Source organism: Periplaneta americana, chromosome 4 (genome assembly GCF_040183065.1).
Source record: "Periplaneta americana isolate PAMFEO1 chromosome 4, P.americana_PAMFEO1_priV1, whole genome shotgun sequence".
NCBI lineage: Eukaryota > Metazoa > Arthropoda > Insecta > Blattodea > Blattidae > Periplaneta > Periplaneta americana.
In genome coordinates, this window is record NC_091120.1 from 70,070,358 (window position 1) to 70,085,666 (window position 15,309).

Genomic DNA, 15,309 nt, shown 5'->3' on the forward strand with positions numbered 1-15,309 from the left:
CTTCCCTCTGACATTTTTCTCCTATCCTGACTTTGACTCCTTTCATATTATAAAGATTACTGAACAACAACCTCCTCTCTTTCCAGTCCACACCAATCTTCCTCAAAATATCCATCACTTTATTCCAATCCACTCTGTCAAACGGATTTTCTTTGTCCACAAATACTATAAACACTTCTTTATTCTTCCCTAGGTAACTTATAATTCGCCGATTGTTCGTAGTAGTCTAATTGCATTCCTCGTAACTTTTCTCTTCCTGAAGCCAAACTGATCTTCTTCCAACTGTTATCTATATCTTTAAGGAGATTAATTTATTGTATTTGACATATCGGAATTAATTATACCTGTTCCATTGTTCTGTTTCGAGTGTTCAGTGTATGGGTAGACGAAGCTTCAGGCGTTGGCTATTAAAAATGATAATGGCTAGAGATACTTAGTTTTAGCAAGCCATGGATTCGCGAAATACGATTTTTTAGATCATAACAACAATAATTAAACGTTTCAAGCTCTTGCAGGTCAAACTGCCACAAGCTTATACTCGCAAGATAACACGAAATTGTGTGTATATGCGAACTTTTTGCTATGAGCACGAATTTATTCGAAATTTGCGTTTTTGAAGTGAAATGTTTGTTTTTCAAGAAATTTTGACTTAAAGTTGCCAAAACACATCGTTATTAGAAGTCATATAAACTAATAAGTGCTTGAATTAATACAGTATGACTGTGAAACTACGTTTTCTATACGCTGTACCGTTGACAAACATGGCAATCGAGTTACCTGGACTTACGGTTTGGTTTAATTCAGTAGTGAAATTTTCTTGAATATTGTAAGTGATTAAAATATCTGTTGTGCATTGATATTTATATAAGAAATTTTGACTTTAATATTCAAGCCCTATTTCAATACAGAATTTTGACTCTAATATCCAAACCATATTTCCAGTGATTTTATTTTTACTGCTTGATTCAGGGATTTAGGCTCGTGCAAAAAGTCAGTATTTAGACTACGAGCGAGTTACTCATCACTACTGGCGGGCTGGGTCACACAGGTCAGGCCGCGCAGTCATAACGCCTAACACTTCCTTCTTATCATGTCGCGGTACACTTCGTACCACACGTCCCGTTACTAACCACTACGTCTGTTGACTAAACAATGTCATGATGACTTATATTTCTTGACATGAGTGTCTCTCAGCTTCGACCATAGATATTATTTTCATGCTTCTTCTTTCCTCTTCCCCTCCTATGCACATTTGTGATTAAATTTATTTCTTATGACTCAACACACAGCTCGCTCACTAGCCAAACAACCAAGGACAGGGGCCATTAACACTGAATCGAGCAGTAAATACAGGTATAAAGTATAAATACCCTGAATGTTTTGCGGTGCTATCAGTTTACAATACTTATACACAGACTGCAGGACTGTTAAACAAACTTCTTTACACAACAGATAAGTAAAGATAAAAAACTGTAAGTATTGTTAAAAAGAACTTAAGGAGTCCCTTGATACAGACTTGTTCCTTATAGGAATATTCAGTAATATAACTTGCACAACAAGAGCTAAAATTTATATTAAAAAAAAAAAAAAACATCGAATTTATGTTTATTTAATGTCCGAAATAAGACTGAAATTAACCAAATTTTTTTAACGAAATTTAAGAGTTTGATCACATTAAATTAGGATCCATAATAATGGATCGTTCATATATTATTTTTACCAGAAAGAGAGAGAGAGAGAGAGAGAGAGATTGAATCTCAGGATATGGTGGTGTGGTAGTAATAATGGAATCTCGAAATACAGACATTACTCTAGGGCCTACATATCTATGAAATAGTTTATTATGCATTGTGGAGTGAAAATGATTTGGAAGGAGTATGTCTATGTACATTAAGAATATATTATGTCCTTAAATTCGTGTCTATAAGAGCGACTGTCTGAGGCAGAATATTCGAAAGACAAATATCACATAAATAAATATTTGCACAACACCTGAGATCCTGGAATTAACTTAACAAGTCCATTAAATCTTTCATAACTTGATAGACATCAATAAGAAGCAGTTCGAGTGAAATTTTCCCCGGATAATTCAATCTTAAGACGAAAGTTTTCGAGTACTTGAACTAAAATTTTTCGAATGCTCATGGCATTAATAAACATAATTAAACCTGTCACAACAATTCTAAGATTGAATATTGTCAGAATGAATAGAAATGAAAAAAAAACAACTATAATTCTGTGTTTTAGAACGCCGTTGCTGTGACATTTATAGTTGAGACAATGATCAGGAAATTAGATCAGAAACGGCCGTTGGGTGTTCCGCTTCGAGAAATACTCTTGTGTTTATTCCGAATAGCAAGCACAGGAATGTCAGATGGAAGAGAGTACACCACAGTATATAAGACGTTCACTGCATCCCAACAGACAGAAGCATCTGTGTGCCCCTTCGACTAGTATACACGGCAACATGAAGCTTCCAGTGAGTATTTAAATTTTTCAAATGTACAATATATTGTTTCGTTTTTTAATAAACATATATTCAGATTTGCGTTAATATGTACACTACAATAATGATAATAATATAAATGAAAATAATAATAATAATAATAATAATAATAATAATAATAATAATATTAATAATAATAACAATAATTTATTTATTTATTATTAATATTTGTGTGCTGAATAACAGCCAGAGGCTGTAATTATAACAATATTTAAAAATGAAACAATTACAAAAATTATACAGTAGTGTAAAAATTAACAGAAATTCTACGCCAAGGAATTGGAATAGCTCTATTGTACTGTCTACAACATATAGGCCTACCCATATATTTTTGCTTCACCTAAACCGATAAGGAAGGAATAAAACAGCATTTTAGTTTTTAAAAAAGTCATACTCTTCACTGTATCGCGCTTATTTCCAGATCTGCACCTTCTTGCTCTTGGCGACGTCCTTAGTTCTGGCTGAAGACCAGAAGAAGGACAAAAAGACAGACAAGAGAGGACTCCACGATCTGGGTTACGGTGGAGCAGACTTCGGCCACGGAGGTCTGTCTCTGAGAGGTCAAGGAGGAAGTATGTCTCTGGGAGGTCACGGAGGAAGTGTGTCTCTGGGAGGTCACGGAGGAAGTGTATCTCTGGGAGGTCACGGAGGAAGTCTCTCTCTGGGAGGTCACGGAGGCCTGTCTCTGGGAGGTCACGGAGGAAGTGTCTCTCTGGGAGATCACGGAGGAAGTGTGTCTCTGGCCAGTCACGGAGGAGTTTCCTCATTTGGAGGTCATGACGGAGGTCTGTCCCTAGGAGGAAGTCATAGAGGAGATATCTCTTTCGGAGGTGGTCACTCACTCGGCGGTGGTGGTGGCAGTGAATCTCACGTGAAGTCCATCACCATCACCAAGGAAGTCAAAATCCCCATCCCCCACCCTTACCCCGTCCATGTTGAGAAGAAAGTTCCTGTCCCTGTAAAGGTTCCTGTTCCTGTACACGTCGAGAAACCTTACCCAGTTCCTGTTCCCAAACCCTATCCAGTGTATGTTGAGAAGAAAGTATCTTACCCTGTTGAGAAGATAGTTCCTTATCCAGTAAACGTACCTGTTAAAGTTCCTGTCCCTGTACCACACACTGTTCATGTCCCTAAACCCTATCCAGTAAAGGTCCCTGTTCCCCACCCATACCCCGTGAAGGTGCCAGTGGTAGTGGAGAAGAAAGTACCAGTATTCATCAAGGGACATGACGGAGGCCTCAGTGGAGGACAAGAATTTCACGGATTTGGAGGTCACGGAGGATTTGACTTCGGTGGTCACCATTAAGACAGGAGCTCCATTAAACATCGATTGTTACACATCACGTTTATCTCATTCATTGCTCATAATTAATATTTGTACCTACTTCAAAAGTTATGTACATAAGATTATGAAAAGTGTAAATCACACAAATAAATAAAATGTTAATTGTAATGTCTAAGTTTTAGTTGTCTGATTTTTAACACCTCAACTATAATGCTGGTAATTATAATTGGTCATCAATATATTAAGAAATGATTTTCAGCATTTAACTGCATTCATATATTATGTATAATTAAAGAATCACTGTTCATGGAGAAGGTTTAGAATATGTGAGGAATGTACGGTAGCGAAACACGTGTTTGCTTAAGAGATTTGTTAAAATTCTATAATTTGTAAATCTGAAGAGAAATTCATTAAATGTGATAGGTATATTAGCTTCATTTTCTATATGTACCGAGTATAAAGAGAAACTGAAATGTTGCAAACATTATTTACGAGATGTTTACCGAAATACAAGTTTACGGCACTTACGATTAATAGAAGGACTTTGGTTTGCCTGCCAATGTACCACGATTTCAACTGAAGTTTTATCTCTAGAATTCTTTCATCATTGAGCAGTACTGTGTTACTATTGATACATAAAAATGATCTACTAGATGAAAAAAAGAGTTTTAGTGCTCTATATTCGTTTCGCAATATAATTTCCATCTCTTTAGTTGTAGTTTTATTGTTTCGGCGTCTTTTGCTTATAGTTTTTATTTTCATTAAAAGAAACCCACATGAAATGATATAGGCCCCATACCTAATTACAATAAAATATTTCTGAATATATTTATTTTTAATTTTATTTAGTGTTATTGCTTTTCTTCTAATTTATATTCATAACAAATAAATATTATTAATACTTTATTTCCTTTTTTATTTTAGAGGTGACGTATAAAATTAATACAACCGAATAAGCAGAAGCTCGTACTTGGGTGCAGTTCAGTTATAATACTTATTTAACACAAATAGAATGCCAAGAAATATTACAGTACCTACAAAATGAATTAGAAACAACGGTCAATGTAGAGCATCCACCAGCCACTGAACGAATATTGCACACTTATGTCACTACCAATGGGGCGCTATAAACCAATTTTCAATACTTTTATCACAACCACAACACATTTAAAATCTTACTGTACCATATACAAAAATTATTACTCCATTAACACATTTAGTATATCACGAAACATGTAAAATGTAATTATTATGTAAGTCGCCATTGCTACTAAGTGTAAGGAATGTTACTACAGGTGTGTAGTATTATGTGACAGGTTAGGTTAAGTTTGATTAGATATGTATTATGTGACAGGTTAGGTTAGGTTTGATTAGGTGTGTAGTGTTATGAAAAAGGTTAGGCAAGCTTTGATTAGATGTGTATTATTACTATGTTGGCAACACTGAAACCCACTGTTACATTAAAGAAATGGAGGTATTCTTCGTTCAAGCACGACGATTTTCGTATATAAGTAAGGTACGTATTTAGAGCGTGCTGGGTGGTCTTACAGCTCTCCCAGTGATCACACCAATTATCTTCTATAGCACGACCACTCACATTAAAACCTGCGCCACAAGCCAGTGTTCGTTCGTGCGCAAGTTGTCATAGTGGGGGATCTGCTATGTTGTAGATGCGCTCCCTGATCGACGTCTCGCAGCGAGTACGTTCTAAACTATTCGAAACAGCACTCGTGTCCGCGTCCAATCTTCCACTTTTCAACCAATTATTAATATTCCATTTCAACGTATTGTGTATAGTTAAAACAGATTGTATTTATAATAATGGAAGGGAAACCAAATGTGCGCGGCAAGCTTTTGAAAAGTGACGCGCGTAAAATTATTTATAACGTTGCGAAGATTTAAGGGGTTAGATACAGCTTACAGCAGTAAAATTTTTTGGAAATATTCAACATTTTTTTCCTCCATTACTGTATCTTGTACAATAATGAAAATTCCATCTGCTATAATAAAAAAATATTTTTACGATTTAAAAAAATTATATATATATATATATATATATATATATATATATATATATATATATATATTTTACAAATTCAAAATGGTGGCAGTTCACTGTGCAGTGGTGAAACGTTTCCCCTCATAATTCATACACTTGTTAACTTTTTCATGTTCTCTCTCTTTTATTTCATTACTGAAACTCCTTAATAAATAATATATGGGTCATTCCATATCAAATCAACAAGGCGCTCAGCCCGACCGACTCAGATTTCTTTTAAAATTTGAGGGTTTGTTTTACCTGCCGCGTTAACTAAAACTGCCGAGTTTCATATGTCCTGTGCTTTTCATTTTCTGTCAGTGGCGTTTAGAACATGAAGAAAAATCATATTTTTGTAAGCATGCCGCTTCAACTAAAATTATATATCTCAACAACGTCTACAGATAAATTTACAAAAATTGGGTGATACATTCTTAATATGTGATAGTTTTTATTGCTTATATTGTTTTCTGTATGTGTTCAATTACACTAAAAATACATGGTGAAACAGTTTTCATATATTCATATTTAAAAATGCGGGGGTTCTATTTTAAGGAAAAAAATATATAGTACGCCTCAATTAGTGATATAATGAACTGATAAGTTTCAACTTGGAATCATCATAGGTTACAAAGATAAAAATTATTATGTCACTGCAAGCGTAAGCTAACCATATAAGTCGCGATAATTATGTCCCACACATTCGTTGTATTTAATTATATTTGATCATATTCTTGAATGTCGCTATGTAATTTAACATGTAGTACATAATTCGAATTTTTTTAATTATTACCTCAAATAAATTATTGTCACATGGATTTTGTTAAACCTGAAGTTCTGTAAGAAATGCTTATCTTTCATTGCAGAGATGAAATAGCCTGATCATCTTTCCAGACAGGATGCTGCGTTGTTACAGCTGCATTTTAAAACTGCTTAGCAAGTATAATACCCATCGTAAACAGCAGGACTGTATGAAACTTGTGTTCCAGGCACTGCGGTGGATTTTGCAAATCGAAGAGAAAGCATTTTTTCCTCTTCAGTATAGCTTTTTTCAGTCACATAAACGGTATTAATGTTTGGGAGATTATCCCTTGTCCAGTCGTACAATTCCCTAGGTGTAGTTATTTGTTTATCGGATGGTCTCTGCAAACTAGCACAAGCCGCAAAACATCGCATGCTCTTTTTCCATGCGATATGCAAAAATAATGCAATTCTGTTGGAAATCCAAAATCTTCTTCATGTAATGTGAGGTTCAGGAATTTTTTTCCTATTTTTATATTGAGCAGAGAATCCATCGGAGAAATACATAATTTTAGTGGTGAATTACAGATGTTTGTTTTAATGACTCCATTAGATATTTTTGAAACAGATGTACAGCTGTAGCGTCATATTTCGGGCAGTGTGAAATTATTACCAGATTTTTAATACAGTCTGTATCAGATGACGATTCGTTATAATATATTACGAAAGTATGAATGGTTGTCTGCTCATTAGTCCTGTGATATGACTGAATTTCATCTTGGATTACGAAATAATAGTTTTCAGCAAAGTCGCATAACACAACGAGCTGGCATGGCTGTAGAAATGATTTCATATCATGTAGAAACTTACTTTGTTCAGATGATATAAATGAGTGAGTCAGTAAATCACCAAGTTTCTCCAAGAGACAGTCGAAAAATGTATCTGTGGGTTTCATTATGGTCTCAGGCGTTGATCGGTCAGTCATCATCCACTGCTTGTACCTAGGTAACTGATTCACTGAAGTTTTATTCGAAACATTTCTCTAAACCCACTCTTATTTTGAATGGTTCAGGACATTCTGTACATTTCCTGAACAAGCAATTTATATGAGGAGGATTGCACACCATAGTAGCCAAGAAATGTTGATAAGTTGGAAGGTATAAAGAAAAATTTTCTAGAAATCCACATAGACCTGAAACTTTAATAAATTGCTTCCGGCATGAGTTTTACATTCTGATGAGGACACAAACACAGACAGTATAGTCCCACTAACTCCAGGTAGAATACAATTTCTTGGTCTAAGAGCTGAAAATTTGGAGAATATTACCTTCATTTCAGGGTTAGAATTTTTAAACACTGCATATAATTCATTTCTGCTCATGTGATTTACTCCCTGATTCTTTAATCACAACAAATATTTCTCACCAGGGATCATTCTGCTTATCTCGTCAGAACAACAGAATACTTTAACTTTACTGGCAACAGCCGCGAGCAAGGGTTTTCCAGGTTTCGGATTTGGTGAACACAAAATTCCCTTTCGCTTTGCCAGGACTTTTGCTTTCCGAATTATGTATTCGAAAGCTGAAAGAAAATCTTTCTTATATTAATTACGCTCCAGATTTTAGGTAGTAGTGTTAAAATGGCGATTTTCTCACTTTAACCTGAATTTTGAAAATTTTCCTGCAACTGAATCAAAATTTCAGAATCAGAAAGGTCCTGGTTCCTCGGCGTCTTTAATATCGAAGACTTTATCTTTTACAATATTTTCAAATTTCTGTCTTTTATATTTCTCTTGTTGTAGCCTTTTTTGTTTAATAAGGAACACACCTTGGTCAAAAAGACTTGTATTTAATGAACTTACATTTTCTGTAGAATCGACGTATTCTTTATTACTAGAGTCATTCTGAGGATTCTGCGTAATAGCATCATATTATATTTTTATTTCTTTGCAACACATAGCGCACACCTTTTGTTCCCAGTTTAAATCAAGAATTACATTAAGCATCCACGATATAACACTTCTTAAATTTTTCCTCTAATTACAATGCCCTAATTTCTCGAAGGGATTGCAGCAAACAAAGGCCTATAACTTAAAACGCGACTCCATTACATCGCACAAAACTACCACATACTACAAAAACTAATGACACTGCACTTGAAACAGAGTGCACGTTTTGTATAAATTGAAGACTGTATAAACTGCCACTCATGACGGCCTGACAGATCGACGACGCACATAATCAGACAAGTACGAACTCGCGCGCATGCAGTGTTGGTGTAAGATGAGTTTAAGTGCTACAAACAATACATTGATATATTTTTTTTACTGATATTCCTGAAACATTTCCAAAATGAAACTTACACCAAGGGGAGAATACTCTTACCTCTATAACATACATTTTTCGCGAAATAATTTATGTCCAGCATTTATAGATATTCAATGTTACAATGTGTTTCACGTGACCATTCAATAAATAATTCCTTACTTTGATGCAAACCTATTTTCATTGAAACGTATGATCCCTTAGCATTAAAATAAACCCAAGTTTAAGATTTTACCTCAATTAGAAGAGAAGTTATGAATTATTTTTGTTGACATAGTATGCGACATTTTTACATTTTTTCTCGTATTGACAGAATTGCTGTATGGATATCGTGCATTATTGAGGGCTAAAATTTTACATAATTAATTAACTTAAGGTTCTTTACCATCCCACCAAATTTAATAAAAATCTGAGGTGGTCGGGTTGAAAAGTCCATTTTTTGTGTTGATTTGACATGGAATGGCCCATATATTTTTTTAATTTTGTTTTATAAGAATGTGCTGATACTAGATCATTTTTTTAAATGAATTTATTTTTATCAGAAAATCTATCAAAGGTACAGAAGTGATCTTGCATCATATTGTAGATATAACATACATAAATACACAAAAAATTTCATCAAAGAACGCTGAATAGTTTCTGAGTTTTGTGGGAAATCTTCATCACTGCACAGTGAAATGAATTTTGAAAAAAAGATGTGAATATTTTTTTAAATCGTAAAAATATTCTTTTATATAGCGGAAGGACAGTGTTATACACATACCAATTTTCATTATTGTACAAGATACAGTAATGGAGGAGAAAATGATGAGTATTTCCAAAATTTTACTGCTGTAAAAACCCCTTAAAAGAGAGAAAAAAAAATGAAGTTGAAATATAATGTTGTCACATCAAAAAGGAAGCTACGGGAGTTTCGGCCAGCTTGATAAAGGGGCACTGAAGGAATGGGTACTGTCATTGTCTATCACAGTTGAAGTCCGACTAGTGTAACCCGGCCTAGCGAGTTGCACGTATAGTGATGACGTCTCCACCTCCATGGCCACGTGAGTATTGGAAAAGTCGAAGGTCTTTTTGTAGTTGGTCGAGCTATACTCAATACTTTAAATCCAAGGCATTTTGAAGGTATTTTATCAAGTTCCTGTAGTGGCCGGTACATAAGTAACATTCACCATATATATATATATATATATATATATATATATATATATATATATATATATATATATTACACAGGGACATCATTTTACTTTTACTAACATTTTCAATATTCACCTGGATTAACGGTTGAGAACCGGAAACACTGTTTGCTACCCCCTTCCATGACTGGAGTTCGATGATACTAGCGTAAAATACAAACAAATCACTTTACTAGGTAATTATAGGAGGGAAGGAAAGTAGTACGTAAACAAGGAAATATCGCGATTTTGAGTTTGATAATTTTCATTAGGTTTTTGTTTAATCAAAATTCAGTACTGTATTAGCCTAACAATAAGTGTTTTTACTCACGAACTTAGCTTTCCATGCGAACGTATTCATTATGCAGTGTATATTATACTGTTTACAGCACATTAGCGTACAATATAGAGGGTTAAGTTAAATTGAAAAATAATATCGTAATATGGATATTTAAACACAGTTTTGAAAATGGTGGCCGTTCATTTCGATACAGGCTTCAGTTTTTTGTGCATATTATCGCACTATAAACTATTGCATTTAATTCCAATTACCAGTTTCGTCCTTCGTATTAGTAACTCATGTTGAAATAATTCTGTACCTACTCTATAAAAGAGTACCTTACATACTCTAAATTCAATCTTCACTTCTGCCCGATCAGAAAAGATAAAATTACTCAGACATACTATCTACTGTCCGTCCAAGTGGTTATGTCGCAGGATCGTAGAAAGGGGTGAAATCATACTTAAGGGGACACTCAACTATACTTTGGAACTTTTTTCCTATTTGACCAATATTTTTCAAATTTGGAGAAAACGTTTAATATACACATGGAAAGTAACATGCAAAATCTCAGCTCATTACATCAAATATTTTTCAAAATAAAAAATATTTCAATTTTTAATCAATCATTAATTGAAATATCACTTTTAATTATCATTTTTTTATTTTTTGGCTTTGTGCATTTGACTGTGACTTCTCAATGAATAGGGGAAGAATTCTGCGTATTGATTTAGTTCTGTCACGTAAATTAGTGTAGAAATTTAATTTTTTTCATTTCTAGGACACTTTTTCTCCAATTTTTAAGTTGAGTGTCCCCTTAACGCGGCCGTTTTTATTTAAGTTATTTTAAACAGTTGCATAATATTACGTAGACGTCCAATTCCTAACAGAAATTAAAGTTTTCAGAAAAGAGCTAAGACACTAGTCACTAGTGTTTACAGAGGGGCGTGCAGAAGCAGGTGGGGGGAAATCGGAATGGAATGTAGGCAAACGGACGACAGTACCTGTGCGAAAATATGATTCAATATTGAAAGCCCTTTCGTTACTGGAAAACACGAACATATTTCTGGAACGTACTATACTCACTAACTCACTACTGCTTGCTATATGCGGCCTTGGCTCTGTGTGGAGGACAGTTGGAACTTCATTAGTAGAAGGTGTGGGAGTGAAGTACATAAAAAAATTGGAGTAAATAAAATTGAAGTAAAAATAAAATGATGTCCCTGTATAATAATGGCAGTTCATGATTTCAGATTTCAAAGAACGTGAAGAACAACTAAGACAACATAATAGGCATCATCGTAAGAAAGACTAAACGCAAACAAATAAGCGCCATACAAACACAGGAAAGAAACTAATGCATCACACTAACATATGAAAACAAGAACACATTCGAAACCGCATCATCATTCAAGAACCTAAAATACAACATTGCATACAGGACACAGAGCACATTAGAAAAACTTCTTAACACACAGACAAAACACACAAATAAATGCAACTTAACAGGAGTTTACAAACTACAGTATCATGCAACAGTTGCAATGACTTCTACATTGGACAGTCTGTTAGATCATTTCAAACACGTTACAAAGAACATAGCACAGCCACAACCAAACTACACAAGAATTCAACCTACACAGAATAAATCACAAACTCGAACCACAGCTACAGTAACATAGACAACGACATGAAAATACTACACATCCAGCCAAAAAACCAGAAACTTGACACGCTAGAACAAAATGAAATTTATAAACATATTAAAACATCTGCATCACATTCTGCACACAACTCAATTTCAAAACACACACCCTTTTCGACACAATCATGAACACACCCCACCACAACAAGAAACCAGAAGATAGTGCGGAATCTTGACTAGACTTTGGACAATGAAGCACAAGACTTCGAAACTAGTCAAGTAAGGTAAATTACTGTAAAGAAGTTAGAAATTTATTGAGTAATTTAAGAAGTTTTGTATGATGAAAGGAAAGCGCGACAGATAACTGTATGCCTGTTTGTCATCTCTTGGGTGTCTTTTGTAACTGTAAAATACAATATTGTCCGAAAGAAAGTACATTAGAATGCAAGAATATGTGGCACGAAAAATAAAATTAAGTAGAAAACAGGTTAACATACTCGTAATTACCAATTACGTAACCAGATAGAAAAAAATGATAAAAAAGAATACTAGTGTGTGACAACAAGATTAAGGGAACGTCCACAAATATGACTTAGAACGCAAGACTTCATTTATAAAATATAACACATTCATAATGATCAAGTTCTAAAGAATAATTTTGAATCTTCAAACGTTTATTGATATGAATGGCTTGATTGCAAGGTGGAGAGTGGAAAAGTCACTAATGTGGCAGCATTAGGACTGGCGGGTGTATCGTACTAGTGTACAGCCTCAATGGTGTATTCCACGTTGAAAATTCAAGCACATTACATTGAAAATTTCATATTTTCTACAACTTTCTTCTCTTTCCATTTTTCGATGTCGGCACTAATAACAGAGCTTGTCTATGTTGCCAGACTTTTGAATCATTCTGTATTGTCCATTCACTGCCTTTTCAGCTGGTTAAGAGAGAAGGGGAGGGAATATGCACCTCTCTTTCCTCCTGTTTCGTATACTCCAGGAGGCGCATGGCAAGTACCAGCCTGTAACCAAGAGAGTTTGCAGCGTTGCCAGATCTCGTGTAGTGTTTTCCCGAAATGGATTGTCCATAGATTGTTACCAACAATTAAACACAATAACAAACAGATACAGGTATATCTTTGCAATAATACATATAATTCAGAGAAATTCATATTAATGCCACGTATATTTAACTGAAATATCTTTAAATTACATAGCACATTATTGTTGGTGTACTTGTCACAAGAATCAATATTGTTGAATACTATTGTAGGATTATTGTTGTAAAATGTATCAAGACAATTTAAATAATTATTGCGAGCGTCCTTCATCATCATCAGCAGGCTTCGAGACTTTGGACCCGATACAATAAGTTTACTGTGCATGTACTATAGGTTGTTGACTCGCTGCAGGTAGGTAGAGATGTGTTGAGGTAACAACGTTGCTATTTAGAGTAGAGTACGGTAGTATGGGGAAACACACACATATGTACATTCTGAAAGTAAATATACATTATACGATGATAATGTCAAAAGAATGTGAAAAGCATTTATTCTCCTGTCTTTTATAAGCACTTGTGTTTAATTATACACAATGTTAATGGTGAAAATAAGCATGTAGCAATTTTAATTTTTTTATTTATCCTATTGGTCGTCTTTAGGAAGTGCAGTTACAGTACCGAATTGCAATGTACCTACTACAAGATACGTTCTCAGTGTCTCAAACGTAAATCTTTTTCGGTTATCTGCCAAAGTTTGTACTGTAGAAAGCTGCGCTCTACGTTGCATGACGTGATAGGAGCAAAACGAGAAAACCTAACATCATTGCAGTCTCTAAGAGACAGTCCTTTATTCTCGAGTGACTATGCCGACTAATTTGCTGTTTATGTTACACAATGTTCCATATCCGTTATTTTTACATAAAATTGATTTCAACCTCTGTTTTACAAGTTCAGTAGCCGGTGTAGTTGGTCTCATTGATTCTCTGCGTCATTTTCTAAATTAATTTGAGGATTTCCGGCATCTCTTGCTCTGACTTTTCTAACCGTGTAATAGTTTCAGACTCAGTTTGTTTGAACACCAAACTATTTGTCAGAACCTTCAAATCCAGAGCGTTTTCCTTTGCGTATTTGTTGGCATTCATTCTACAGTACCCCACCCACTATACGCTTTACCACTATACTCAGTACGCCGTTATGCAGATTTCCCACTGAACTGATCTATCGGGTCCGAAGTCTCGAAGCCTGATCATTAGATATTAACAGATATATACGACACTTAATTCAAACATATGTATGGCAGTAATGTTACAATTTATGTATGTATGTATGGGTACAGATATGCCTAGAGGACAATGAATTACCAATTCCATTACAGATAATACATCCGAATCCTTTCCTTCATCCAATGTGCAAAATCAAAAGTCTTTCCTCCTACCCGGTAGAAAATATTGCGTCACATAAATCAGTACCATTAGTACATCAACGTTATACCAGTATGCGTATCGTATCATGTCTCGTTTAAGTAAGATCTTGATACCCTTTGTGTCCATAATACTCAATTTTAGTACTCGGAACGCCATATTTGTATATTTCGGGATTCCATTGCAGGTATTCGTCTGTACTGTGCAATGAATTTAATACCCATAGATCGTAGAATTTTATGTAGCGTTGTCCTGTCATACGGAAATTCATATCCCGTGTCGTTTGTTTTCGTTCTCACCGCAGAAAGAATGTTATCAATGGTAGGCGCTGTCTGTTGTTCATAAAGTTGGTACACGGTTAACGGAATCAAATCACGATCGAAATCTTCTATTTTGGACAGTTTTTTACACACCTAGTATTTCTTTGTCGGAGTTTCGAAGCTGGACAAATTTAATGAAATTATGCTTTTCACTGTCGATAATGATACTTCTTTCGCATTAACTGTCTCTGTTAGTGATGATTGGTTTCCAGCATTTTAAAAATATGTGAAAACATTTTCAATAATATGCGCAGCTTGTTTCTGAACAGGCTTTCTCCTATCTAAGGGGGATGCATTTAATTGGCAATATTATTTTCTATTATTTACAATTATTTCACTTAACGGGTCTTCCCATGGACGCCACATGTTGCCTGCTCTGTTTATTACGGTGCTCTTGTTGTGGAACGAACCTCCTAGTACAGAACCCCCTTCCATGTCTTACGCACTTGTTCTACCCTTACTTGAAGCTGAAAGGCAGCGAATGGACTATATACAGGGACATCATTTTATTTTTACTTGCATTTTTATTGTACCTGCATTTCTGAATGTACTTCAGTCCCACCCCTTCACTAAT

At 34.8% G+C, this 15,309-nt stretch overlaps 1 protein-coding gene across 1 annotated transcript; it reads left to right on the plus strand.

Annotated features, from left to right (window-relative positions):
* The first annotated feature begins 2,428 nt into the window (after positions 1-2,428).
* LOC138697875 (uncharacterized) lies at positions 2,429-3,974 on the plus strand. Its single transcript, XM_069823458.1, has 2 exons — positions 2,429-2,479; positions 2,928-3,974. Exons 1-2 carry the CDS (start codon positions 2,468-2,470, stop codon positions 3,810-3,812), a joined length of 897 nt encoding a protein of 298 aa, XP_069679559.1. The 5' UTR covers positions 2,429-2,467; the 3' UTR covers positions 3,813-3,974.
* Positions 3,975-15,309: the final 11,335 nt, after the last annotated feature.